Source organism: Gorilla gorilla, chromosome 9, assembly GCF_029281585.2.
Source record: "Gorilla gorilla gorilla isolate KB3781 chromosome 9, NHGRI_mGorGor1-v2.1_pri, whole genome shotgun sequence".
Lineage (NCBI taxonomy): Eukaryota > Metazoa > Chordata > Mammalia > Primates > Hominidae > Gorilla > Gorilla gorilla.
This window is the reverse complement of record NC_073233.2, coordinates 133,913,775-133,940,298: the sequence shown is the minus strand read 5'-3', so window position 1 is coordinate 133,940,298 and position 26,524 is coordinate 133,913,775. Positions and strand designations below refer to the sequence as shown.

Sequence of the window (26,524 nt, the reverse complement as noted above, 5' to 3'; positions counted from 1 at the left end):
AACTTGCAGAATAAAACCATATCTGTGTTGGTAATTTTGATAGAGATTACTGAATCACTCTCCATAGTCGTTACCAGTGTACACTCCCACCAGCAATACTTAACTCTCCTTGTTTCCTCAAACCCTCACCAACATGGGGCATTGTCAATTTTTAAAGTCTTTGCCAATCTGATAGGTAAAAAAGAGAACCATTTAATCTATATTTCTTTTATTACAGGTAAAGTTGGGCCTCTTTTCATGTTTTTGAGCTCTTTAAATTTGCATTTCTGTGTATTGACTGTTCTTTGTCTTTCGCTCATTGAAAAAATTAGGTTGTTGGTCTTTTTTCTTCTTGATTTATAAGAGTTCTTTATCTGTTAGGGAAATCAATTGTTTATGATATGAGTTATAAATATTTTAAATTTCAGAAAATCAATATAATATGGACCAAATGTTCTGACATTAGTGTAAGTTATTTAGAAGTTAATAATGAAAACAATTTTAAAAAATTGGCATGTATTTGGACATTTAAAATTATACTTCTCAATAGTTGGATCAAAAAAAGAAATCATAATGGAAATTTAAAATACTTTGAACTGAATGATAATGAAAATGCTACAGATCAGTTTTGTAAGAGACAGTCAAATGGAATTTAAAAGGAAATTTATAGCCTTCTGTGGCTGTAAAAGAAAATTAGACTAAAAACTACTGAGTGAAGTAAAAGGATAACAGAATAGATTCAAAGAAAGAAAAAAGATCATAAAAATAAGGGCAGAAATCAATTAAATAGAAAACAAAGATAAAATACAGAGGATCAATAAAGATAGAGGTTGGCCCTTTGTAAAGTCTAAGAAAATGGACACATCTTTGGGGAAAATGATCCAAAGAAAAGAAAGAAGGTACAAATAATATTAGGAACAAAAGAGGGCTATAAATACAAGTCTTACAGCAATTAAAGATAATAAGATTAAGCTAAATTTTGTGACAAAAAATTATAATAAAGACAGAAATGGACAAATTCTGAGGAAAAAATGTAACTTAGCAATGCTGACTGAAAAGAAATAAGCTTGAATAGTCCTACACCTATGAAAGAAGTTGAATTAGGAGTTAAAAATCTCACAAAGAAAATAAGGGGCCAGATGATTTTATGGAGGTTCTACCAAACTTCGAAGTGATAGACCATTTCAAGTATTATACAAACTGTTCCAGAGAAGAGGAAAAGATGGAAACTCTCCAGTCTTGATTCCAGAACCACAATAAGATGGTGCAAGAAAGGAAAATCAAAGGCCAATCTCATTTATGAACATAGGTGTAAAAATCCTAAATAATATATTAGCAAGCCAGGACAGTGTAAAAAAGAAAATACGTCATTTCTGAACAGTTATCCCAGGAATCCACTTGAAAATGTAGAGTGTCATTCACCCTATTTATTGAATAAAGGAGAAAAACAATATGATTATCTCACTAGAGATGGAAAAACATTGGACGTAATTAAGTATCCATGTTAGACACTTAGAAAAGTAGAAATAGAGTTGAACTTTCTTAATAAGGAGTGTCCAACAAGGACTTACAGGAAACATTGCATTTAATGGTGAAATATAAGAAGCACTCCCTTTGAAAATCTCTTCTGGCCATCATTACACTGGAAATCCTAACCAGCACAGAAAGACATGAAAAAGAAGGAAAGAACCCAGATCATTGTTAATTTACAGCCGGATATGATTGTCAACATGGACTATCCCAAATAGTTTGCTGGCCATTATGATGGCTGTTGTATGTCCTATTATGACCTATTATGATAAATAATAATATTTAGCAAGGTGGATGGATGAAGACCAATGACCAAAAATCAGTTGCCTTGGCCAGGTGCGGTGGCTCACGCCTGTAATCCTAGCACTTTGGGAGGTTGAGGTGGGTGGATTGCCTGAGCTCAGGAGTTCGAGGCCAGCCTGGGCAACACAGTGAAACCCCGTCTCTACTAAAATACAAAAAAAAAAAAAAAAGTCAGGCATGGCGGCGTGAACCTGTAGTCCCAGCTACTCAGGAGGCTGAGGCAGGAGAATTTCTAGAACCCGGGAGGTGGAGGTTGCAGTGAGCTGAGATCGCACTACTGCACTCCAGCCTGGGCGACAGAGCGAGATTATGTCTCTTAAAAAAAAAAAAAAAATCAGTTGCCTTTCTGTATACCAGCAACAAACAGAAAGTATAATTTAAAAACCACGTTTTTTATATCACAGCAGTAAAGCACAGCCAGTTATATAGGAAGATATATCAGTTCCTCAATATTATATATTGTATTCAGTATTATATAGTTATCTGGTCTTTCTAAAAATTTTCTGTGGATTTATGCAATTCTAATTAAAATCCCATCATAATATTTTAAGGACCTTGACAAACTGATTCTAAAATTTATATGCATAACCCAATGCCCAAGAATGGCAAAGACACGCTAAAGGAAGGAGAAAAAGAACATGGGAGACTTGCCTTAAACATGTAAAATATCTGTAGTAATTAAGAAAATATTATATTGGTACAGAAACAGATAGACTCTTAGAACAAGATAGAGACTTTCAGAAAGACATTTGCATGTAAGGGCTTGACTGAGCCGGCATTGCAGATCAGCAGGGAGGAGACCCATTTCGCATTTTGATGTGGGATAATTGTTATCAGCATGGAGGTAAAAGTGAAACTCAGTGTCTTACTCACATTGTATAAAAGATACATTCTCAGTGGATTAAAGATCTAAATATGAAAGACGAGATGAAAAAAGTTTTCAAGAAAACATTGAAGAATGTATGATCTGTGGGTAAAACTTTTTAATAAGACATTTTAAAAGGCTCATTTTAAAGGATGACCACATTGAAATGAAAACATCTTCCTAATAGATACTGTTAAAAGCTGAAAAGAAAAGCAGTACATTAGGAAGGAGATACTAGTCACATACATACCTAAACAAAAGAACAGAATCTAGTATATACAGAGAACTCCGAATCACTGCAGAAAAGATTCATGACCCAATAGAAAAACTGACAAAGGCATTTCACAGAGGAGGAAAATTAATAATGTCACATAATCACATGCAAAGATGTTCAGCCTCATTAGTCCTCAGGAAAATGCATGTTCTGACCAGTGAGATAGCATTTTACACTCAGTAGCTTGGCAAAAATCCAGAAATCCGGTATCAGTTGTTGGTTGTTTTTGTCAGACATGGGAAGGAGGACTGGAGAAAAAGACAGACATGCTAGAGAAAATGTCATTTACTTTGATCAATATTCCATTGTAAGCTCTCTTCAAAATACCTCCCGAGAATACCAGGACCAAAAGGAAAGATTTGGTGCCACTTTAATTTAGAAACAAAAATTCTGTTCATGCCTATGGGAAAAAACATACAGGTATCATCAGTATCAGCTTTTATTGAGAACAGGTTTTTTTCTCCCAGGCTTTTTATAATCAGATTCCTGCCTCTGTTCCCACCCTACCCCACAAAATTGACTATTTTCTTGAAGGAAAATTATCTACTTTTATACTTATTTACACATTTTTCCTGTTAAGGTCTGAGGTTTCAACCTCATATGTTCTATATTTGCAGTGGTCAAATATGTGTAGTGTACCTTCAGAAAACTCTCAAAAGATTTCTTTATCTGTATTCCTTTCTTTCTGAAGGACAGGAAATTTACGTAGGAAATGTTTGGGAGCCCACAGCTATGAAACAACTCTACCATTTATTGACAGTTTTACTTGGTGAAAGTTGAGAAGGGAACTAACAAGGAGGTAGCTATCTTGGTTTTAATCATTACTCCCACATTTACGTGATAGGATGAAGTTGTTTTGCATCGTAGGTACTACAATGTTCTTCATTTTTCATATGTGAATTACTTTTTTAATAGACGGTGGATTCAAGCCAGTTATAATTACGGCACCAGTAAGTGCAAAGGTTGCAGACGGAGACTTTGTCACTCTGTCCTGCAATGCCAGTGGGCTGCCGGTTCCGGTCATTCGTTGGTATGGCAGCCATGGATTGATAACCAGCCATCCATCTCAAGTCCTGAGATCGAAATCCCGAAAATCACAGTTATCAAGACCTGAGGGCTTGAACCTGGAGCCTGTGTACTTCGTCATGTCCCAAGCTGGTGCAAGCTCTCTCCATATTCAGGCTGTGACTCAGGAACATGCGGGGAAATACATGTGCGAAGCTACAAATGAACATGGTACCACACAGGCAGAAGCATCTCTCATGGTTGGTGAGTTGCCATTATTATTTATTTTTAGTTGAGTAATTTCCTTTTATAATAGAAGATAAAGTGATTTGAAATATGTTATTTTAATGAATCCAGCAATCTCTCTATATTTTTTCCTGATGACAGTGAAATGTAGAACTGTATTTCTTGGTATTTCACTTTATGTGAATCACATGAATTTTGGTCTCTGTTTCTGATGTGTTTGTTAAGATTGTAGGTGCAATACAGAAAGCTCTCATTTGGGAGCAGGCCCAGAATATAACCTGTCTTTGAGATTAATGCTTTTGGTTTTCTAAGCTACCGAAAATGATATTGCAGACATTTTTTATGCCCTTGATAACTACAGTATTGGGTCTAAAGGACTGGCCTTCATTGAGAATGTAGAGTTGTGGTACTATTAAGTAATACCTGTATGTATATATTCCCTGTGTCTTATCCAAAGTTATTTTCTAATGGGATGTATAATATTAATTCTTCATATTTTACTGATTTTTTGTGATGATGACTTAAAAACTATATATGATTTTTGATGTACTGGTATATAGACTATTAATATTCATGGAAATGGACTCAAACTTGACTTAATTCAAATCCAGACCTTCCATCATTAGGCATTTAGGGCAGCTTTCCCCAACAGCTAGTCAGTTGGGTGTAGATTGTCATCTTATTTGTCTTGTGAGAGGCCCAACATCAAAGGCAGTACTGCCTTTAGTTTTGGGTAACTGAGGTCTCTGACCCTGGCCTCTGCTTTAAGGGGCTTAGCGTGGCTCTCTTCTGCCTGGGGCCGTGGTCCCACAGGTTAAAGAGCCCATAGGGTCAAGGAGCAGTGCTTATGTTGAGCTCAGAGCCCACGTTCCTCCTTCTAGACAGGTCTGGGGCTCCAGCATTTCCTGCTTTAGTGAGTTCACAGTCTGGTCCCCACAGTTCCTCTCCCCTGGCCCATCCGCCACAGTCTGGACCACACGACCAGTGTGTGGGCACCCTTAGCCAGAGCAGTGGTCAACGGGGGGTCCTTGGCAGAGGAGTGATGGTTGAAATAAAAAAGAGTTCGTATGTGCACATACAATTTCCCTTCACGTGCAAACAAGGATGCCCTTGCTCTGAATGAAGCTGGAGGCGGAGGAGAAGTGGTGGAGACCAGGGACTTCCCCTTATCCTCTTGTGCATGTTAGAGGTGGGAGAGATGTGGAGGCTGAGCACGTGGGCTGTGTCAGAATCCTGGCTCTGCCACTTAGCACCTTTGTAACCCAAGGGCAAATCACTGCACTTCTCTGTTCTGTTTCCTCATCTGTGTAACAGGTATAGTGAAGGTGCCCCACTCATAGGGTTGATGTGAGAATCCGAGGAGTTAATGCATAGTAAGTGCTTAGAATGGTGTCTGGCAATAGAAAGCCCTCCATTGATACTAAGTATAAAGTTATGATTGTTACTGTCTAATTATTATTAAATTACAGTGATCTCTTGTGGCAGTGTTAAGGGAAGGAAGAAATAGTTACTGATTTTAGAAACATTAAGAATCCTTAAATGAAGAAAGTAGTTCAGTGTTACATAAATTTGCACCTATAAATGAATATGCGTGTGTGTTTATATTTCTATTCCTCTAGGCAAAAATAAGAGTGGCTCTGCTCGAAATTGTCAACTGCATGACAGGTGTAGTTGCAGGAGCTCCTTGGGTAGAATTTAGCTGAAGGGATTATGTGAATACAGGGTGTAGAGAGACAGATGTCATAGTTTTATGGCTGATGGAACTAGATATTTTGTCTAACTTCCTCACCTTAAATATGAGAAATTGGAAGCCCTTTGAAGTTATGTGAACTAACTTTAGAAGATCTTTAAGATTCCCCTGTGCTCCAGGATTTTATGTCTTGATAAATACTACTTTTATGTATGGTAACCCCATCAGCTGTATTCTACCAAAGAGGTCCTACGTTGTCTTTTGTTAATTTTCGAGTATAATTATTAAGATCCAACCGAGTTTATTAAAACTCAAAACAATACATGACAACTCACTTCTTTGCATAGGAATCTGAGCCTTATGAAATTCTAGCATCCTGACAAGTCATTTGACTACTGTACTGTAAAGGGGAGAGCAAGCTAGGTTAGAGAGAGAGATAACTCTCTCCCCAGCCTTTTGTTTTTTCCAGAGACTTTGGGTTTTTGAGGTCCTGGATGTACAAATATTTGTAGAGTGTGTGGTACTCTTTAAAACTATAATGAGGGTTGGTGTTGGTTTTCTAAATAGTTTGGGTTGTGAGTTGTTGGCAGCAGTGGTCACAGTGGGAGCATCTTTGACAGATATGGTTGTACTCCCTCCCTATTTAATTAGTTTCCACTTAGAGTCATTAAATTTATTTACATTGCCGTAGTTGCATCAATCTCTTTTCTGATTCAAAAAACATTCTACCTTAAAAGATGCTAGATGCCTGTTCTACCCATTTCATAGAGTTCTGAAGATAAGTTGAGATAATACATGCAAAAACACCGGGGAAGTACTGGTAAGGTCTTTTCAGTTGTATTGAGTGTATCTCCCAAGTGCCCAGATTATATCATTGAAACAGAAGAAGAAAGTTAATTGAATCCCCCTTTTAATAAAAGTTCTGGAGAGGTCTCATTGCATCTTAAGTCTTACAGAAATGGAATTTTGATACTCAGACAGTGGAGAAGCTGCAGCATAACGTTTTTCTCATGCTTCTGTATGAGGCATGTGGCATTTAAACTCTTTTACAGCCAGATCCCACTTCCCAGTGGAAAACTGCCCGGAGGATCCACTAAACTTCTAATGATAAAAAGGTCCTTCTCCACTACCTCAAGCCACAGTTAATTACCTCCACTTGCTGAGTCCTTCTCTCTGCATTAGCAGGCACCAGATCACACCCTGAACATCAGTCCACAGTCTGACTCACTAGATAAACACTGCTGTTCCAGGAGCAATATTTTGAAGTTGTCTCAGTGAACTTAATTAGTTTTCTTCTACATTATTTCCTCACTAGCTTCTTGTTTTCTCTGATGGAGGATGCTTCTGGGACACCCTTTCTCTCTTTTAAACTAACAGAGAACTAACCTTACACTGTTAGTCCTGTTTTCTGTTGGTTCTCTACTGCAGTGCAGCCCTTCTCCCGAAAACACACCCATCTTTTACCAGGAATCTGACTTCATTTTGGAAATAAAAGTAGTATGTTGTTTCCTCTGCACTCTTCCTCCACAAAAGGAGTGAAAAATAGAATTTTCTGTTGCCAGTATTAATAGCACTTTAGAGAAACCAAGCCGTCACTCCTTAGGTTTTATTGTGCTGGCAGTATATTTGTTTTCATAAATTGTTCTTATTATTTTTTTTTCACAGCAGCACCATTAACATTCTTCTGGCAGCCTTCACTTAGTCTCTCTGAACCTTAATTTCTTCATCTGTAACATGGGAGTATTACCATCTACCTAAGAATGTATGGAGAATTAAATGAGATTATGTTTATAAGATAGCTAGTACAATGCTTGGCACATAATATGTGCTCAGTAATTATCTTTGACTGTATGCAACCTATTTATTTTTTCAGTGCAGATAGATTATTTTTATCTTCCTCTGTATATTCTGATGCTGTTAGTAGTAAGTGTTAAGGCTGCCTGCTTGTTTTATCTTTTTAAATTTTTTTGAGAGGTGTAGTTGCAGGATCCCCTTGGGTAGAAGTTAGCTGGCCTGTTGCCCAGGCTGGAGTGCAGTGGCACGATCATGGCTCACTGCAGCCTCAACCTTCCCAGGCTCAGGTGATCCTCCCACCTCAGCCTCCCAAGTAGCTGAGACTACAGGTATGCGCCACCATGCCTGGGTAATTTTGGTGTTTTTTGTAGAGATGGGGTTTCACCATGTTGCCCAGGCTGGTCTCGAACTGCTGGGCTCAAGTGATTCCCCTGCCTCGGCCTCCCAAAGTTCTGGGATTACAGGTGTGAGCCACCATGCCTGGCCAACTTGAAATCTTCTGAGGTTAAAGTAGCAAATGATTATTACTAAAAAGAATACTCTTAGAGAACAAGGAAAAAATAAGAACTTTAACTGCTACACTATTGCATCATATAATTGGTTTTTCAAGTAATTCATTTGCTCCACCATGAGAAAAGATTGCAATTAGAGGTTAAACATTTCCATGAATTATAAATGGCAGTGTTACCTGTTTTAACTTCTAGGGCTCAAATTGTGCTAACAATACAAGTGAGGGCAGTCACGTCACAAACTGGGTAGAAGACAATGAAATGAGGAGTGTCTTCAAGCTGTCTCCCCTCTCTCTCCCTGCAGTTCCTTTTGAAACAAATACAAAAGCAGAGACAGTCACACTTGCTGATGCTGCTCAGAATGATGACAGAAGTAAGAGAGATGGTTCAGAAACTGGGTTACTGAGCTCATTTCCGGTGAAGGTCCATCCCAGTGCAGTGGAATCAGCACCAGAGAAAAATGCCAGCGGCATCTCTGTTCCTGATGCCCCCATCATACTGAGCCCCCCACAGACCCACACACCAGACACGTACAACCTGGTGTGGAGGGCAGGCAAGGATGGTGGGCTGCCCATCAATGCTTACTTTGTGAAGTATCGTAAGGTAATGTCTTGTCGTTTATCATCTTTCTCGGCTCACACCTGAACGTTCTTTGTATAACATATACTGTTGCCTTTTCCATTTGTAGAATGGCAGGAAACAGAACAAGAGTCTTCCAGACTGATGAGTTTGTCAGAGATCCCAGTCATGCTGGATTTACCAATCCTAGGAAAGCACTGAGAATGAAGTATAATTTCCCCCCAAATTGGAATTCTAGGAACCCAATGATGTCTTTACATGTTTATTCAAATGTTTTAACCCTTCAACATAAAGCTCTATAACCACTTTTAAAACACACATTCCTTCCCTCTCTAAGGTAGTAGAATACCATTTATGTAGCAAATAAAGCAGTTTCTTATTAAAAACAACTGTTTGAACAGAGTTTCTGGCATAATTTATGCCAATTGTTTGCATTTCAAGTGTTTTTTGTTTTTTTTTGTTTTTTTTTGAGACAGGGTTTTGCTCTGTTACTCAGGCTAGAGTGCAGTGGTGTGATCTCGTCTCACTGCAACTGCTGCCTCCCGGGTTCCAACAATTCTCGTGCCTTAGCCTCCCAAGTAGCTGGGATTGCAGGCATGCACTACCACACCTGGCTAATTTTTTTGTATTTTTAGTAGAGATGGGGTTTTGCCATATTAGCCAGACTGGTCTTGAACTCCTGACCTCAAGTGATCCACCACCTAATCCTCCCAAAGTGCTGGGATTACAGGCATGAGCCACTGTGCCCAGCTTCAAGTTGCCTTTTTAATTGTATTAAAGTCACACATTGTTAGGTCATTTTTGGTGGTAAACCTTGGGCCTCTCTCAGTTAACTCTTCAAATATCATTTTCCCCATGGGCTTGTGTTGGAGCAGAATGGAAAAGCTCCTCTCTGTTTAATGAGACCAGTAAATGAATGAAATGGGAGGGATGCATTCCATATTTAAAATCATTTTCTTTGTTCAAGAAATTTTAGTATACATTGTTGAATGGTAATGTTTTTAATGACTAGGAAAAATAACATGATGATATTTTAATATGATGATATTTTAAGGTTTATGTACTATTTCTAACCTGATGAATGATTCTAGATGAAGAAGTTTTGCTAGTAATCTCATCTACCCTAATACCTCCATGCAATATTGTTTCTTGGTTCCATTAATCAAGAAACAACTGATTAGATCTTTTTATTTCCTCTAACACATATTGAACAGTGTCAAGACATGAAGCAAGAATGCCGGAAATATACATAATTATATAATTCATATACATATAATATCATCTTAATTTACCATGTATCTATTATGTATATTATATAATTACCAATGATACCTATTATTTTATACTTATTTTATTCTTCATTAGCCCAGGAAGAAAGAAGGTATTGTTTCCATTACAAGTAAAGGAAACAGAGTCTGGGAGGGCAGTAACTTGCTTGAGGCCACACATTAGTGGTCAGATGCAGAGCCAGGAGTCTTTCTACAGTGAGAATTGCAGCGTTCTTGCAACAGATCTTCTATTTCTTAATATGAAGAAGTATTGTGTCTTTTTTACTTACCATGCTGTATTACTTCTTAAAACTCTTCTAGAATTAAATGAATCCTAGTTTTGATCAAATGTGACTGAAAGATTTCCTATCCTCCATCTCCTGCTTTTCTTTTCTGGTGTGTTTTCTCTTGGGCAGCTGGACGATGGGGTTGGCATGCTGGGAAGCTGGCACACGGTTCGAGTCCCAGGAAGTGAAAATGAGCTCCATTTAGCTGAGCTGGAGCCATCTAGTCTTTATGAAGTCTTGATGGTAGCAAGAAGCGCAGCAGGTGAAGGCCAACCTGCCATGCTTACCTTCCGAACCAGCAAAGGTGAGTGAGGGCTTCATTTGGAGGAATGAGCTGGCTGCCCTGATGTCAATTTATTAGTAAGAGTTATTAATTTATTTTTTTTGAGATGGAGTCTTGCTCTGTCACGCAGGCTGGAGTGCAGTAGCACAATCTCAGCTCACTGCAACCTCCGCCTCCCAGGTTCAAGCAGTTCTCCGGCCTCAGCCTCCCGAGTAGCTGTGACTACAGGTGCGTGCCACCATGCCCGGCCAATTTTTTGTATTTTTGGTAGAGACGGGGTTTCACAGTGTTAGCCAGGATGGTCTCGATCTCCTGACCTCGTGATCCGCCCACCTCAGCCTCCCAAAGTGCTGGGATTATAGGCGTGAGCCACTGTGCCCAACCAGAATTCTTTTGGATAGTAGAAATTCCTATCTATAAATTCACTAAACGACCCTATTATAGCCTCCCCCTTCCATTTTGGGGTCACATTTACGTGGTTGTATTGTCCTATTCTATAGAATATTCCACAGATGTTTTTGAAAGCTTATGTTATACAAGGCAGTGAAGATAGTTGATATAGGGAAAATGAAGGTGGTCAAAATGAGATCCATCCCGACAGAGCTTATACTTTGCTAAGAAAGCGAAGATGTGTAACTTAATACCAACTACAAGACAGTATTCAGTTCAGCTAATATTTATTGAATGCCGTTTACATGTTAGGCAAGAAGCAAAATAGACAAAACTTGTGGCCTTATAGAGCTTACATTCTAGTTGAAGAGACTTATACATAAGTTATAAGTACATTAGAAGGTGTTAACAGAGATATAAGTTAGGGGGTGGATACAGGAAGTATATGGGGTAGGAGTTGTTAACAGTTTAAGCAGACAGCCAGAAAAGTCCTCAATGAGCAGTCGACAGAGCAGAGACATGAAGGAGGGGAAGTAGAAAGCCACATGTCTCTCTAGAGAAAGAACATTCCCAGCAGAGATAGCAAGTGCCAGGGCCCAAGGTTGGGTGTGCATGGTGTTCACTAGGAACACGAGGGGGCTGCTGTGATGGGAGCAACGTGGGTGAGGAGGCTGTAGGGGAGAGAGCCCAGGGAACAACGGGGTGTCCACATCACACAGCACACCATCCACCTTGGGACGACTTTGATTTTACCTCTGAGTGAGCTGAGAAGAGCTGGAACATTTGAGGTGGCTGGAGTCTGGATAGTGTGGAGGTGGGCAGGATTGTAGGCAAAGAGACCAGAATATGCCAAGTACCACAGGAGATTTCCAAGGACAGTGCTGGGGAAGCACAAAGGAAGGATATTCTTTCTGCAGGGCGGCTTGTGAGGGAAGGCTTGATAAAAAAGATGCCATCGTGGCTTGGCTGTAAATGAACAAAGAGACGTTAGTGGGTAGAGAGGGGAACTGGGTGGAAGAGTATTTTAGTATGGCACTGTAACGAAAAGGAGGTATGAAGATTGAGAAGAAACCAACTTAGTGGCTTTTGAAAAAGACCCTTTCATCTAATTACTAAGTCTGGCCAGAAAAATAACGAGTACTTTCTATTTTAAATGTATCTTGAGTTCATTTTCATAATCAGTCATTAGGTGTTCATGGAGTCTGACCTATAAATACTGAGTAATCCTGCATTTCAGTTTTTAACAAATCAATTTCACTTTTTGCCTCTTGAAATATTAAAACGTTGTGACGCTTTTCCTTAGAAAACTTAGCAGAAGCTCTTTAATGGTGAGTTTTATAGCTTAGAATTAAGAAATATATACAGTAAAAAGAAAAATGGACTAATAGTTTGAACACTTAGTCATTTGGCTTTTTCACCTATTTTTTTGCATACGTAAAGTTAGAATGAAGAAAGACATATTTTAGCTTTACTTTAAAGATACTAGAAAAAAACAAAGTAATTTTTGGTCAGTTCCTCAGATCAGCTAAGTATTTATGAAGTAGGTCTTACATTCAGATGCTGTGTCTGATAAGTTCATAAATTTATAACCACATACCAGGTAAGTTTCACAGTACTCTTTTTTTTCCACTTTACATACATATATGCTTATGTTACTGTATATGTTTATTTACCTTTCTAGAAAAAACAGCATCATCAAAAAACACCCAGGCATCCTCTCCACCCGTGGGCATCCCTAAGTATCCCGTTGTTTCAGAGGCTGCAAACAACAATTTTGGAGTGGTACTTACAGATTCCTCTAGGCACAGTGGAGGTAAAAAGAAGAATATTTTATTGTTTCTTTACAAATATAACTGACCTGCTTCAGATTTTGGGAGGTGGGGTGGAATAGGGTGTTTGTTTATTTTCATATCTTACCATACAGGTCTTTTAGGTTCTATTTCAACAATTTTAATGTCCTATATTTAAACTTTGGCATCTCAGTGTCATGATTAGTACTTAACTTCATTAACTCTGACTCAAAATGTTCTGGTACTAAGTTTTTAGAACTCAAGAAAGGAGTTTTGTGGCTAGGCACTGTGGTAGGCTGAGGTGGGCAGATCACTTGAGACTAGGAGTTTGAGACTAGCCTGGGCAACATAGGGGGAGACCCTGTCTCTACTAAAAATTCAAAAAAATTAGCCGGGTGTGGTGGCACACGCCTGTAGTCCCAGCTACTCAGGAGGCCAAGGTGGGAGGATCGCTTGAGTCTGGGAGGAAGATGTTGTAGTGAGCTGAGATCACACCACCGCACTCCAGCCTGGATGACAGAGTGAGACCTCAAAAAAAAAAAAAAAAAGAAAAAGGAAGGAGTTTTCTGTTTCTTCTCTGGTAAGAGAAGGACATTTATATTTTGAACTCTGAAAATCTCACTTTTCATGTGTGTGACTCATCAAAATGTATAGTGGTACCTGCAGTAAGTTATTTTACTGAAGGATTACATGTTACTTTTTATTTATTTATTTTTTGCTATATCTAGTTAATCTTATGGTTTTTAAAGGTCTTAGCTGTATAATTTTCAAAAGACTTTTTTAGTATTTAAATTTCACACTTATATGAGCACTACGCTTATAGCCAGGTGTGCTTTTTGTGATTGTCCTAAAACATCAGGACATCTAGGGAAGACTTAAAATTTCATTGCTAAGCTCTGAGAATTTTCAGACTTCTCTTCCATATTTTTACAGTTTTCCATGAATTGATGTCAGACAAAAGCAGGTTATAACACTTTGAACTCCCTCCGAAGCACCCCTGTATCTTCAATATCATGAATCTCTTTTACTTGAGTGCTCTTATCTTTGAGGCACGTTTCAGCTACCTTAAGCAGATTACGTATATGAGTATTAATTTCATGTGAATAAAAGTAATGTCTGAAAAACAAAAACCTTACCATTTATTTTACACACCCTCTGGCAGATACTGTATAAAATGCTGGAACAGCAAAGATAAAATAATCCTTGCCTTTAAGAAGTTTACAATATAGGCCTAGCATGGTGGTGCACAGTGGCTCACGCCTATAATGCTAGTGCTTTGGGAGGCTGAGACAGGAGGATGGCTTGAGTCCAGGAGTTTGAGAAATGCTTGAGCAACGTAGTGAGACCCAGTATCTACAAAAAATTTAAAAAGTAGCCATGTGTGGTGGGGTACACCTGTAGTCCTAGCTACTCAGGAGGCTGAGGCAAGCAGATCGCTTGAGCCCAGGAATTTGAGGCTGCAGTGAGCTATGATTGTTCCGCTGCACTCCAGCCTGGGTGACAGAGTGAGATCCTGTTTCTATTTTTTAAAAATATTACAGTATAGTGGATGATATAAATAGCTAAACCCATTAACAATATGTGGATAATATAGACAAACTGATAACAATTTTGATTGCTTGTGCTCGAGATTATACCCTTGGTGTTATGGGTTCACGAGAAATATCTAAGTCGGTCACTCAATGTAGACAAGGGTGAGTAGATAAGAGAGGCTTCTCTGCATCGTAAGCTAAGCTTCAAAGGAGAACGAAGATACAGACAGATGAAACAGCAAAAGAGTTTCTAGCAAAGACATCTCGACAAGTGGCTGACATGTTCTATTATGTTTAGAGATTGAGAGGTTAGAGATTTTATTTAGTGTGACTGGTTACTATGGGGAATGCCTTGTGTGATATGCTTCAAAGCTGAATCTTTCCTTGAAAGCTATAATGAACCCTAAAGGATTTTAGAGAAGGAGAAGGGAGGAATAGCAAAAGAAAAGGCTAGAGAAATAAGGGGAGTGACGGTGTGGATGGAGGAGGGGGAGGACCTGTATGAGAGATTAAGGGAATGGAGTCCACACTGAATGAGAAGGAGAGAGATGATGGATTGGGTGTGGGCGCCGGAAGACCATTTACCAAGATAAGTAATAAGAGTTTTTAGGTGAAGATTATGGATTCAGTTTTGGAAATCATGAGTTTGGAGTTGTCCAAGAAGAGATAACCACAAGAAAAGATTTATTTAATATTCATAACAACCTAATGAGGAACAGATTTCCACATCTGTTTTACAGATTAGGAAACTGACACACGAGGAGGTTAACCATGCACGATGCCTCAGATCATCCAGAAAGTGGAGAAACGGCTTGCTACCCAAGTCCGTTTCTAACTCCAAGTGCCGTCTTTCTTTTCTACCTTGTTAACAGTCACATGCTATTTCTTTTAGACATGGAAGATATTATTTTCTGGGCAGACATTTTCCCCAATAACTTTCTTTTTCCTATTTGAACTGTGGTGTTTGGTGAGTTTTGATTTCAGACGAGTCAACATAAGGAAGTTGTTTGGTTTTTCTAGTATTAAAAAAGATTCACTAACCATATTATTCATTCTGTTTTCATTGCTTTCTAACTTGAAAGGAATACAGTAAGTATCACTCAGCATTGCCTGCTTTGAATACATTCCTCTTTTATCCCTTAAGCAATTTATTTTTTTTTAAATGCTACAGTTTTCTCCATACAAATACCACATTCAACTTTATTTTCTTCTTTCTTATGTATTTGTATGGTGGGTTGAAGACATGTTGAGGTGGAAGGGTGTTACTCAATTGAGGAGCATGGCATAGGCTAGAGATGGGGCTCCCTAGTGGCTTTCTCAAAGTAACTAGCATCACCATGGCCCAGAGTTGGCCCTCCACATTCCAGCTCTAGAAACTTGATTGTCAGCATGCCAAAAGATCACTGGTCTCTCAAAAACCGGCTCATGTCTATCCAGTTCACGGATGATCAAGGCAAACCAGAATGGCAATTACAAGTTTGCAATGTCACTGTCATACAGACCGGATTATTTCTGTCAGCATTCTTTCCTTGTAGGAACCAAGTGGGAAGCCAGTTACAACCACAAGATTGCTTGTTGTGTTAGCCTGTTTGTGTTGCTATAAAGGAATACGTGAGGCTGGGTAATTTATAAAGAAAAGAGGTTTATTCGGCTCATGGTTCCAAAGGCTATGCAAGCATGGCACCAGCATCACTTGGCTTCCGGTGAGGCCTCAGGTTACAGTCATGGTGGGAGGTGAAGCGAGAGCAGGCACGTCACATGGTGGGAAAGGAAGCAAGAGAGACGCCACATGCTTTTAAATCACCAGCTCTCTGTGTGAATCAACAGAGCGAGAACTTGCTTACTACCATGGGGAGGGCACCAGGCCATCATGACGGAACGGCCCCCATGACACAGACACCTCCCACCAGGCCCCACCTCCAACATTGGGGATCACTTTTCAACATGAGATTTGGAGGGAATAAGTATCCAAGCCATATCACTTGGTCATCAAGAAGAGTTAGATACATGGTTTCAATGGCTGATGAGCTTACTCCTCGTGTTTTCACCTCCTGCAGAGTCTAGACCATCTACCTGGTGTGTTAGGGCATCCCCTTTCCTTGGCAGTGCTAAGTGAAAACCGCTAGACCCTAGCTCCCTGACCCCCCTTTTCTACGTTCACGTGGATCATGTTTTCTGCTAGCACTTTTGTTTAATGACATATCCTGTCTTCCCGTATTCATCCTGAGCAGCATTCTCTCTCCCCTTTATTAACAGTATTGATTTTATCAGTCAGATTTTATCTCTATTTGCCACTTATAGTCTGTATTTTGGAGTAACCTTCCTATAGCCTTGAGGTGTATTAAGATAATATGGAATAGTAATAGTATAAGAATTAGTAGATTGCTGAGTGCATTTTGTGTAGCTTGGATAGATGAAGAAAAAACATTTAAATAAGATAACACATAATTATGAAAATTTATTATAAATTTTAACCACAATCAAACTTGAAGCACCAAATAATACTTACATTTTATTTCAGCCATGAATCTGAATAGCATGGTCAAAATGATCATACTTGTTAGCTTTCAGTTTTTCAGAGCTAATTATCAAATTTATAGATCATTTTACTTTCTCTTTATTTCCTGTATTCCCATTAGATTTTCACAGAGGACAGGAAGACTGCTGTAAATGTTATAAACTCTGGCAAAAAGTTTGGTCAAGAACCTTTAATAACATGAAGTTTGGGACTTATCCCTTTAATTTAACTATGTTATTCTCGTCTCTGACATGGTGGGTTTTTGAAATGAACGTTTCCGTGTTTAGTTCCAGAGGCACCAGATCGGCCTACCATCTCCACTGCATCAGAGACATCAGTCTATGTCACTTGGATTCCTCGGGCAAATGGGGGTTCTCCAATCACTGCCTTCAAAGTCGAATATAAACGGATGAGGACCAGCAATTGGCTGGTGGCAGCTGAAGACATCCCTCCTTCCAAACTTTCAGTGGAAGTTCGTAGTTTAGAACCAGGTAGTAATATTCAAACGTTTCCTTTTACCATCGATGTGAACTTTAGATACATATATTTATATATTTTGAGACGGGGTCTCACTCTGTTGGCCCAGGCTGGAGTGCAGTGGCCTCCCAAGTAGCTGAGACTACAGGCACTCACCACCGTGCCTGGCTAATTTTTGTGTTTTTTGTACAGACAGGGTTTTGCCACGTTGCCCAGGCTGGTCTTGAACTCCTGGGCTCATGCAATTTGCCGCCCTCGGTCTCCTACTAAAGTGCTGGGATTACAGGCGTGAGCCGTAGCACCTGGCAGATGCATATTTTTAGTAGTCTTATATTTTTTTTCGAATTGTTAAAGTATTCACGCTTATTGTATAAAAATGTGACAATAAAGAAAATATAAAGAAAATAAGTCACCTAAAATTCACCCATTCAGAGATAATCATTGTTTATATTTCGTTGTATTTTTTCTTAGCCTTTCTTCTCTCTCTCGTTTTTTTTTTTTTTTTTTTTTTGAGATGGAGTCTCCCTCTGTCGCCCAGGCTGGAGTGCAGTGGCGAAATCTCGGCTCACTGCAACCTCCGCCTCCCGTGTTCAAGCGATTCTCTTGCCTCAGCCTCCCGAGTAGCTGGGATTACAGGTGCCTGCCACTACGCCCAGCTAATTTTTGTATTTTTTAGTAGAGATGGGGTTTCACCATGCTAGTCAGGCTGGTCTCAAACTCCTGACCTCAGGTGATCTGCCTGCCTCAGCCTCCCAAAGTGCTGGGATTACAGGCGTGAGCCACCGCAGGATCGTGCCATAAATATTGTTTTATTATCCCGTATTCCCCATATTTTATCATATATGTTTTCCAGTATCATTAAAAATTCTTCACAAACTCAACTTTTAGTAGAGATTTACCTTTCATATAAATAAATATACCATAATCCACTTAGCTATTCTTTATTTCTGGGCTTTAGATTATTTCTGTTTATTTACAGTTGGAAATACTGTGGTGTACGTCTTATATGTGTGTGTGTGTGTGTGTGTGTTTTGCTGTGACTGAATAAGAGGAAAATTGCTTGTTATTTGACAAAAATTATTTGATCTGATGCTGAATTTCAGCACAGTTGTAATAACTCAGTGCTTAGTGTTGTGGACATGAGTCAATGATGAACACGCGTTTGTTCTTTAAGTTTTGTTTCAGCAGAGGAACCCTCCCCTCCCCACAAGAATCTTGAGGCTATATGAGAGAAATTAAACCATAAAAGACAAAAAGCATAAATAAACTTTCTGTACTTTCATTCGTTTAGGTTTCATGGCAATTTTTTTCAGGACTTTTAAATGTACGTTAGTAGCAAATGCGTGTGGCTGTCAAAACAAGCAACGTGCGCAGCATAGGATCATGTAGGTATAGTTGGGAGAAGCATCAGTTTTAAATGTGGGTGAAGCTAAGAAACATTCCATAGATTGAAAACACTGTCTTCAGAAGCTCAGTAATTATTTTTGAGCTATCAGGAAACTTGCTTTAGGATTTTAATTTATTCTTAAGGTTCCGATTTTCAGAAATTCACAATCCTCTACATTTTTTAAAGTTCCTAATATCTAATTCAAACAATTCCTTCCACAGTAGTCAAATCTGCTCCCTCTTACTCTTACCCTGTTAGCAGTGAAACCAGAGTGACATCTGCGGCCGCCCACACAGTGCCTCTTTATGAGTGTATTCAACATATTAAACCGTGCTTCAGTTGTTTCTTTTAAAGTGAAAAGAACCTAGTTTTGGGGACAGATAGTTCAACTAATACTGTCATTGATGGGTATGACTTAGAACAGGATGGTGAAAAGAGCAAATGTCCTCTTTCCTATTCTCTACCTGCTTCTTCCCTGAGGTGTCATTAATCTTTTGCAGTCCTCTTTCTTGGTGACTCCTAAGAAGGTCTTGGGATCTTGAACGCCATGCACGGAGCAGCCACTCCCAGTTGATTGAGATTGTCAATTGGGTTGAAATCTGTTTACCATACAGGCTTTAGATACTTTAGTATAGATAGGTACTTAAGCACAATTGCCATATTTTGACTATTCTGCCTTTAGTTGTCTTATTATAGCTTTTCTTAGTTATGTTTTTTTTTGTTGTTGTTGTTTGTTTGTTTTTGTTGTTTGTTTGTTTTTGTTTTCCCTCAAAGGTTCAACATACAAATTTAGGGTCATTGCCATCAACCATTATGGTGAGAGTTTTCGGAGTTCAGCATCTCGTCCTTATCAGGTGGCTGGCTTCCCCAATCGCTTTTCCAACCGTCCAATAACTGGACCTCACATTGCATACACAGAGGCTGTCAGCGATACTCAGATCATGCTAAAGTGGACGGTCAGTAAACATCTTCCGGGATGAGATTTTGTGGTTTGGTCATGTTAACAATCAATTTAATATTCTCATGACACAATACAGTAAACAGCAAATTTTGAACTTTTAATTGAGGGGAAGTGCAAGGGCACCAATATTTGTCTAAATAAGAGCACATATTTTGAGGAGGGGCAGGGTTAAAAGGAAAATTATTGTTTCCTCGGCTCTTATCCAAATGTTGTTAACTTAATTGCCATCATGATTCATTTTGAACCAACTGTGCTTTTATGCTTTTGAACCCAGGGAAACGTACTGCCTTATTTCTGTTTAACCTCGCCATAAGCTAAATGCTTTTAATACCTTTGAAGTAAATTAAAAATGGCCATTATTAGTATGTTTGCAAAATGAACCTAGAAAAATGTGACCAAGTAGATAAAGAAACCTTAATGAATGAGGTTACATTTATTTTTCTCTTTGACAAGTCTTTGCTTCTGTTTTTTAGTACATTCCATCAAGTAACAATAACACTCCCATTCAAGGATTTTACATCTATTACCGACCAACAGATAGTGACAATGACAGTGATTACAAGAGGGATGTTGTAGAAGGTAAGTCCCCTGGCACACTGGAGTCCCTGTAAAGGCGCTTTGGAGAAAGAAGGTTTATGAATATAAAATGCATCATCCCAAGTTAAGACAGTACCAAATGGAATGGTGTATGTGTTATTGCTGTTGAATTTGTCCCAAAGAAAGCCACCTTTTCCCGCTTAATATATGCAGCACCTTATATTCTGGTTGCAGAAACTTGTACAAACATTTTGGGGAAATATGATTAATCAGTAGTTCATCTGAAAGAAAATTTTGATTTCTGTTTCATTTAAATGAACAGTGACCTGAGTATAAAAATCCATTATAATGTCTAGCTACTTTAAAAAAATATTATCTCACTCATTTTCACTGGAGTCTGTCCTAGAAAGATGACATCTTAAGCATCTTGCTCACTTGTAGAGATGCTGAGAAATTGGAATGCATGTAGAAAAGAAAGAAAACAGCTAAGATGGTGAAGGGTGTTGAAACTGCTTTTTTTTTTACTGCATTTAAATAGAATCCACAATTTTGCCTATGGCCTGAAGGCCCCACCTGACCTGGCTGGCCCCTGCCTACACCACGTCTCTTGCATCTCTCCCTTTCTGGCCCTTCTTTCAGTTTCCTTGTGTGCACCGAGACATTTTTGCCTCAGGACCTTGGCACAGGGTAGTTCCTGTTGCCTTTACCTAGTTGTGTGCACAGAAAAATTGTCCCACTTTTCAAAATGTTTGACGGTCAAGTTACAGGGAGTGAAATCTTCCCCCTAACTTCCCCTCGGGTGACTTCCTCTCATTTGCATGAGAGGGTACCTTGCTGTACTTTCTAACCATACCCTTTATGTTTATTTCATAGTAGTTACCAACGTTTAAGCACGTGGTTTTGTGTGTGTGTGTGTGTGTGCTCACGCGCGCGCATGTGTGTGTGTGAGAGACAGAGACTGTGTGTGTGTTTGAAACTATTTGCTTAAAGTCTGTCTCCTCTACTAGATGTTAACTCCCTTGTGAGCGTAGGACCTTTTCTCCCACTGCTATGTCCAGCCCCTACAGTGGTGAGGTGGCCAGTATTGAATTCATGTATGAATGGAGTCCACAAAGAACAAGGGAATCTCTAACGATATTCAGGTTGAAAAAGACTAGCAGAAGCAACACGATAGCTGCATTCAGATATTTAAGGACTATTGTGTGGAAGAGGAGCTGAGTCAATTGGGGGAGGGGAAGTTGCAAGAAAGCAGCGTAAGAAAGAACTTTCTGACGAAGCATTTCTAGCATAGGTTCCCCCACAAAGTCGTAAACTCCTTAATGTTGGAAGTGCTCAATAGAAGCTGAATGCCCACTTCTCAGTGACTTCTTGGAAGGGATTCTTGCTTTGGGAGGAAGGCTTTTTCCAAGGTCTTTTTTGCATTCCAAGATTCTGATTCTTTGAAATAAGAGATGTCCTAGTGAATTATGTCAGAAAATTGCCATAGGCCAAGGTTATTTTCCATATGACTTCTTGACATGAAATACTGCATATAGTTTGTGTTATAATAAATTACATTATGCTGTATCACATTTCTTAAAATACTGTAGCAGTCCTTTTCATATTTATCCAGTGGAATGACTTTTGTAATATAATGAGAAATTTATGATCCAATTTTTAATGCTCAGCACATAGTAGGTGCTCAATAAATATTTTTTGAATGAGGGAATGATTGTTTCTTTTCTGCCGTAACTTTTAGTGCCAAAACTATTCTGTGCTCTTAGGACTCACGATAGTAGCTCTCATGGGAAAGCAGAGCCTGGAAGGGGCATGAGGGGATGTTTGGGGTGGGGGGCTTTCCTGTGTTCTCTTTGTTGACTTAGGTACGGGTACCATGAGCATGTCCAGCTTGTGAACATTCATTGAGCTGTACAGTTATGTGGACTTTTCTGTATGCATACTTTATGCCAGTAAAAAGGCTATTTTTAAAGAGAAATGGAAGGATAATATTTAGGTTGGTGCAAAAGTAAAAAGTAATTGCGGTCTTTGCCATTACTTTTAATGACAAAGACCGCAGTTACTTTTGCACCAACCTAATAGTGATTGTCCTCCATTTGGGGCCTGTCTAGGTCTTCCTTTTATTTCACTGGGTTTAGGGCAGTGGGGACGTCAGAATTTTATTTTAAGAATTTTTTGACAGAGGCTAAATATTTGCCATAAAATGGTTCTAAACAAGACATGTAAATAAAATGAGTATCTGTCTTTGTCTCTCTTTTTCTCTCATCATCATCACCCTTCTTGGTTCTATGTTCTAGAAATATCCACTAATAAACAGTTTTCCAACTATATTCTCTAGTCAAATCTTTGAGCTTTTACAAAATTCTGTAATATGCATATTGAGCATGGAAGTTGGAAATTAAGAAGCTTTTATATCTAGTAGTAGTGTCTGCAAATGTGAGTTTTGCCTTAGGTTCACAGAGCACTTGTTTATAAATGTAATATACTGAGCAGTTAGATGTTTAAGTGGACTTCACTATGCTGTGTAATTTGCTTATTCTATATTTTCAAGTTTATGCATTTGAAATTCTTTTTGTAGCAGTTGGAAACTATTGGTCTGTTCTCCAAATCACAGGAACAAAAGTATTCATCCTTTGTACTTAAAGTTTTTTTTTTTTAAGTTTTAGATTACTTGTGAATTGACCCAAAATTTAAACTTTTGAAAATAAAATTAAAAGTCAAATTGTAAAAGAGTACAGTAAGAGAAGGACAATTAAGCTATCCTATTTTCTGAATTAGGTTCCACATTTAGATAAACTATAAATGTTTCCAGCACACCCGTGTTTTGGTGTTGAATATTTTTATCTTCTAAAGTTAAGTCAATTCCAAGTAAAATATCAGTCATTCTGATCTTTAAGTCTGTGTTTTCGTTTCTCTCTGAGGTAAAGCCTTACCTTTTCTAAAATATCCTTTGGGAAAATAATTGCCTATTAATCAAAGGATACATGCTGGTTGGTCAGTTTTAAACCTAATGATGCACTTAGTTGTCTTATTCATCAATGATCAGTAAAATTATTTCTCTTTGCTGATATTTCCTATAATTTTAGCCAGTGGAAGAATAACTATAACAATGGAATATTAATCTAACAAGATATGTATCATTTTAACTATTTTTCTCTTCTTAGTAACATATCAGAAGCCTAGTTTAATGCCATTTTTATGAACGCTATGAAAGGAAAACTTCAAATCTAGTGTAGTAATTATTCAAGAGAATATTTATAGTGTAGGTGAGTGTAGGGCTGGGTTGGGAAAGACCCAAGGCTACAAAAAAAGAAGTTTTTTGGAAAGCCTTTGGATTTCAGAGACAGATCTATTCCATTTTCAACCAGTTTTGGAGTCAACATCTTTTGGGGGATCCTTTTTACATTTATAAATGGGGCGTAGAACTCCTCACTTTTGAGCCTTTCAGAGACGATCCTAAAACAAGCAGATTTTCTTCCTTAAAAAACGCAGGTCTGTACAAGTGAAGGGTTTTGTACTGTTGACCTGAAAAGAGGCTTGTACTTTCAGATTGAAATATTTTTGTCTGTGTTCAGTTAGAAAGGAGTCTGGCGATATTGGTCCTGTCAGCCAAGTAGATTTAACTTGCATGTGTGGTTTTGTTTTGCTTGTTTTCTCCCCCTTTAGTTAATTCTTAAATCAGTTGGGGGTATACTTGAGTTTCTAAGAAACAGTGGAGACAGTCTGAAGAGATGTTTCCACAAGGGATTAAGGGTGCTTGAAGAGTTAATTTAATCTGGCAAAAGTGTCCCTGCTTATGAAAGATTGTCACAGGTCCATGGAAGTCAACATGAAGAGTGATTTCTACTGAAGTGTTCAGTTTAGGAGTGTTTCTAAATGAAATGTTGGCTGTGTGCCACGGATAACAGAATCATTCTACTAGAGATACTTGTGTGGTTTGGAGATCTTGACTCAAAAGAAAAGCAGGAGTGGGGGTGGTGGCCAAGAGTTTCCCAGCGTAGATTTTGCTTTTTGGTGATCCTCAGCAGTTTATTCAGGCATTCGGTCATATGTCAGTTCACGTTGCATCCATGACAGTGGAATTGAGAGCTTTGCTAAGGCCATTCTTGTAACTGGTCAGTTGCTCTAGGTAGTGTACCTTTTGCTGGTCCCGAATGTCCTGTTGCTTTTTGGTGGGGGAACATGGTGGATTGACTTGCTGGGTTAAGATAGGGATGAAAGGACTTGGGCTTTCTTTCCTATGCGTGAAATTAACATGTATTTTATGAAAGACTCCCACTAATTATTTTTAGTGAAACAAGTATTATTGCCAACACACAGATACAGTTTTAGGTCAGTTTATCTCCTCTCTTTACCTTTTTTTCATGCCGTGTAATGGAAATGCTGTGTATCTGTGGTGCATTAGTCAAATACTTACTATTAAGTACATTTTTATTGCACAAACTACTAGATGGTAGTGGATGCTGCTCCAGCCTCATCCTGAAAACATTAACTAATTATATTGACATTATCATTTAGGCTGTATGATATGTAAAGCCTTTTATTTTTCCTTTTAGGTTCAAAGCAGTGGCACATGATTGGCCACCTGCAGCCAGAAACCTCCTATGACATTAAAATGCAATGCTTCAATGAAGGAGGAGAAAGTGAATTTAGCAATGTGATGATCTGCGAGACTAAAGGTAGGAGAATTTTTACTTTTCCCTGGACAGTGATAGAATTCCAACCCTGGATTACTGCTTCTGACTACTGACATATTCTGGGTTTTGTTTTGTCTTGTTTTGAGACACGGTCTCACTCTGTCACCCAGGCTGGAGTGCAGTGGTACAATCTCAACTCGCTGCAACCTCCACCTCCTGGGTTCAAGCAGTTCTCATGACTCAGCCTCCCAAGTAGCTGGGACTGCAGGTGCGCACCACCACACCTGGCTAATTTTTGTAATTTTAGTAGAGATGGGGTTTCACCATGTTGGCCAAGCTGGTCTCGAACTCCTGGCCTCAGGTGATGTACCCACCTGGGCTTCCCAAAGTGCTAGGATTACAGGCGTGAGCCACCATGCCTGGACATGACTTGATGTATTTGCCTAAGGAAATTTCTGCTTTGGACCATTTTCTAGGTGCATACACTTTGACTGTCCCAACAAATGTATAATATGTGGGCTAGAATGCTTGTCTAAAAAATAGTTTACATAATCATTAATCCTGTTCATTAATTTCTGTGTGACTCTAAGTAAATCACCTCCCTTCCCTTTTCTTTATTTTTATTTTATTTTATTTTTTTTAGAGACGGCATCTCACTGTGTTGCCCAGGCTGGTCATGAACCCTTCCCTTTTTCTTTACAAAGATATTAGAAATATTTGTTGACTACTTTCTAGATTGCTGTGAGAATGAGAGTACTAACAAAAGTTTAAGAATATTAAGGAGAAGCGCAACATATGTTTAAGGTGGTTTCTTGAATGACAGATATGTAACTTCTACTTGTTTAATTAAGTGTAGTAAAGTTTAGAATTAGCAGTTGCTAATTCTAAATTGAACATTCTCAACTCTGCCTACATAGGTAGATTCACTGTCAAATGTTGCCGTCTTTAAGAAGAGAAGGCACCACAGGGGAACAATAGAAATAGCTCATTAGATGTTTACGAGCAAAACCACTCGTCCACAGTCTCAGTTAATCTTCACAACAACTTTGAGAATACTGTCAACTGCAAGGAACACGAAAATCTCCTCTCAGTAGGCTTCAACAGTGAGGAAATGTGTTATCCCAAAAATAAGCGGCCCAGAAGTAGGTAACTAACTCCAACGTTGTTAATTCAGGAGGCTGAGACAGGAGAATCGCTTGAGCCTGGGAGGTAGAGGTTGCAGTGAGCCAAGATCGGGCCACTGCACTCCAGTCTGGGCGAGAGAGTGAGACCTTGTCTCAAAAAAAAAAAAAAGTTCATTTTTTTCTGTCTTTCCTGTTTGTCATGTTCCCATTGCCAGCTTGGCCCTAAGACTAGCACTGCTGATAGCTCGCCACAGTTCTGGGCATCACCTTTAAAGTGTTATAATATCTGACAGTGTCTATTTTCAGGAACAAGGAAAATTTCCCCCAACGTCCTCTACTAGATCTTCCCACCAGTCTCATTAGCCACAATTCAGCCCCACACAGCCCCTAAACCATTGACCAGATTTATCCCAGAGTTCTGTGGGGTTGAGGTAGACACCCAAACAAAATTGGAGCTCTCATAACATGATAAAGAAGGCTGTTGAGTGAGCTGGGCAGCCATCAGGGTCTCTACAGGTGATCTTATTATTCCTTTTTAAAAATGAGGACATGAAAAAGTACG

General features: G+C 38.9%; 1 protein-coding gene across 5 annotated transcripts in view; it reads left to right on the top strand.

The window, feature by feature from the left end:
* The window catches only part of CDON (cell adhesion associated, oncogene regulated), a 106,072-nt gene that overhangs the window by 48,386 nt on the left and 31,162 nt on the right, over positions 1–26,524 (top strand). For all 5 annotated transcript variants that reach the window (XM_063693657.1, XM_019037649.4, XM_055356347.2 and 2 more), the window contains exons 8-15: positions 3,867–4,220; positions 8,500–8,798; positions 10,459–10,633; positions 12,684–12,815; positions 17,130–17,333; positions 19,481–19,662; positions 20,141–20,246; positions 24,758–24,880. In XM_063693657.1, the coding sequence (XP_063549727.1) occupies positions 3,867–4,220; positions 8,500–8,798; positions 10,459–10,633; positions 12,684–12,815; positions 17,130–17,333; positions 19,481–19,662; positions 20,141–20,246; positions 24,758–24,880 (1,575 nt within the window). The remainder of the gene's footprint in view (positions 1–3,866; positions 4,221–8,499; positions 8,799–10,458; positions 10,634–12,683; positions 12,816–17,129; positions 17,334–19,480; positions 19,663–20,140; positions 20,247–24,757; positions 24,881–26,524) is intronic.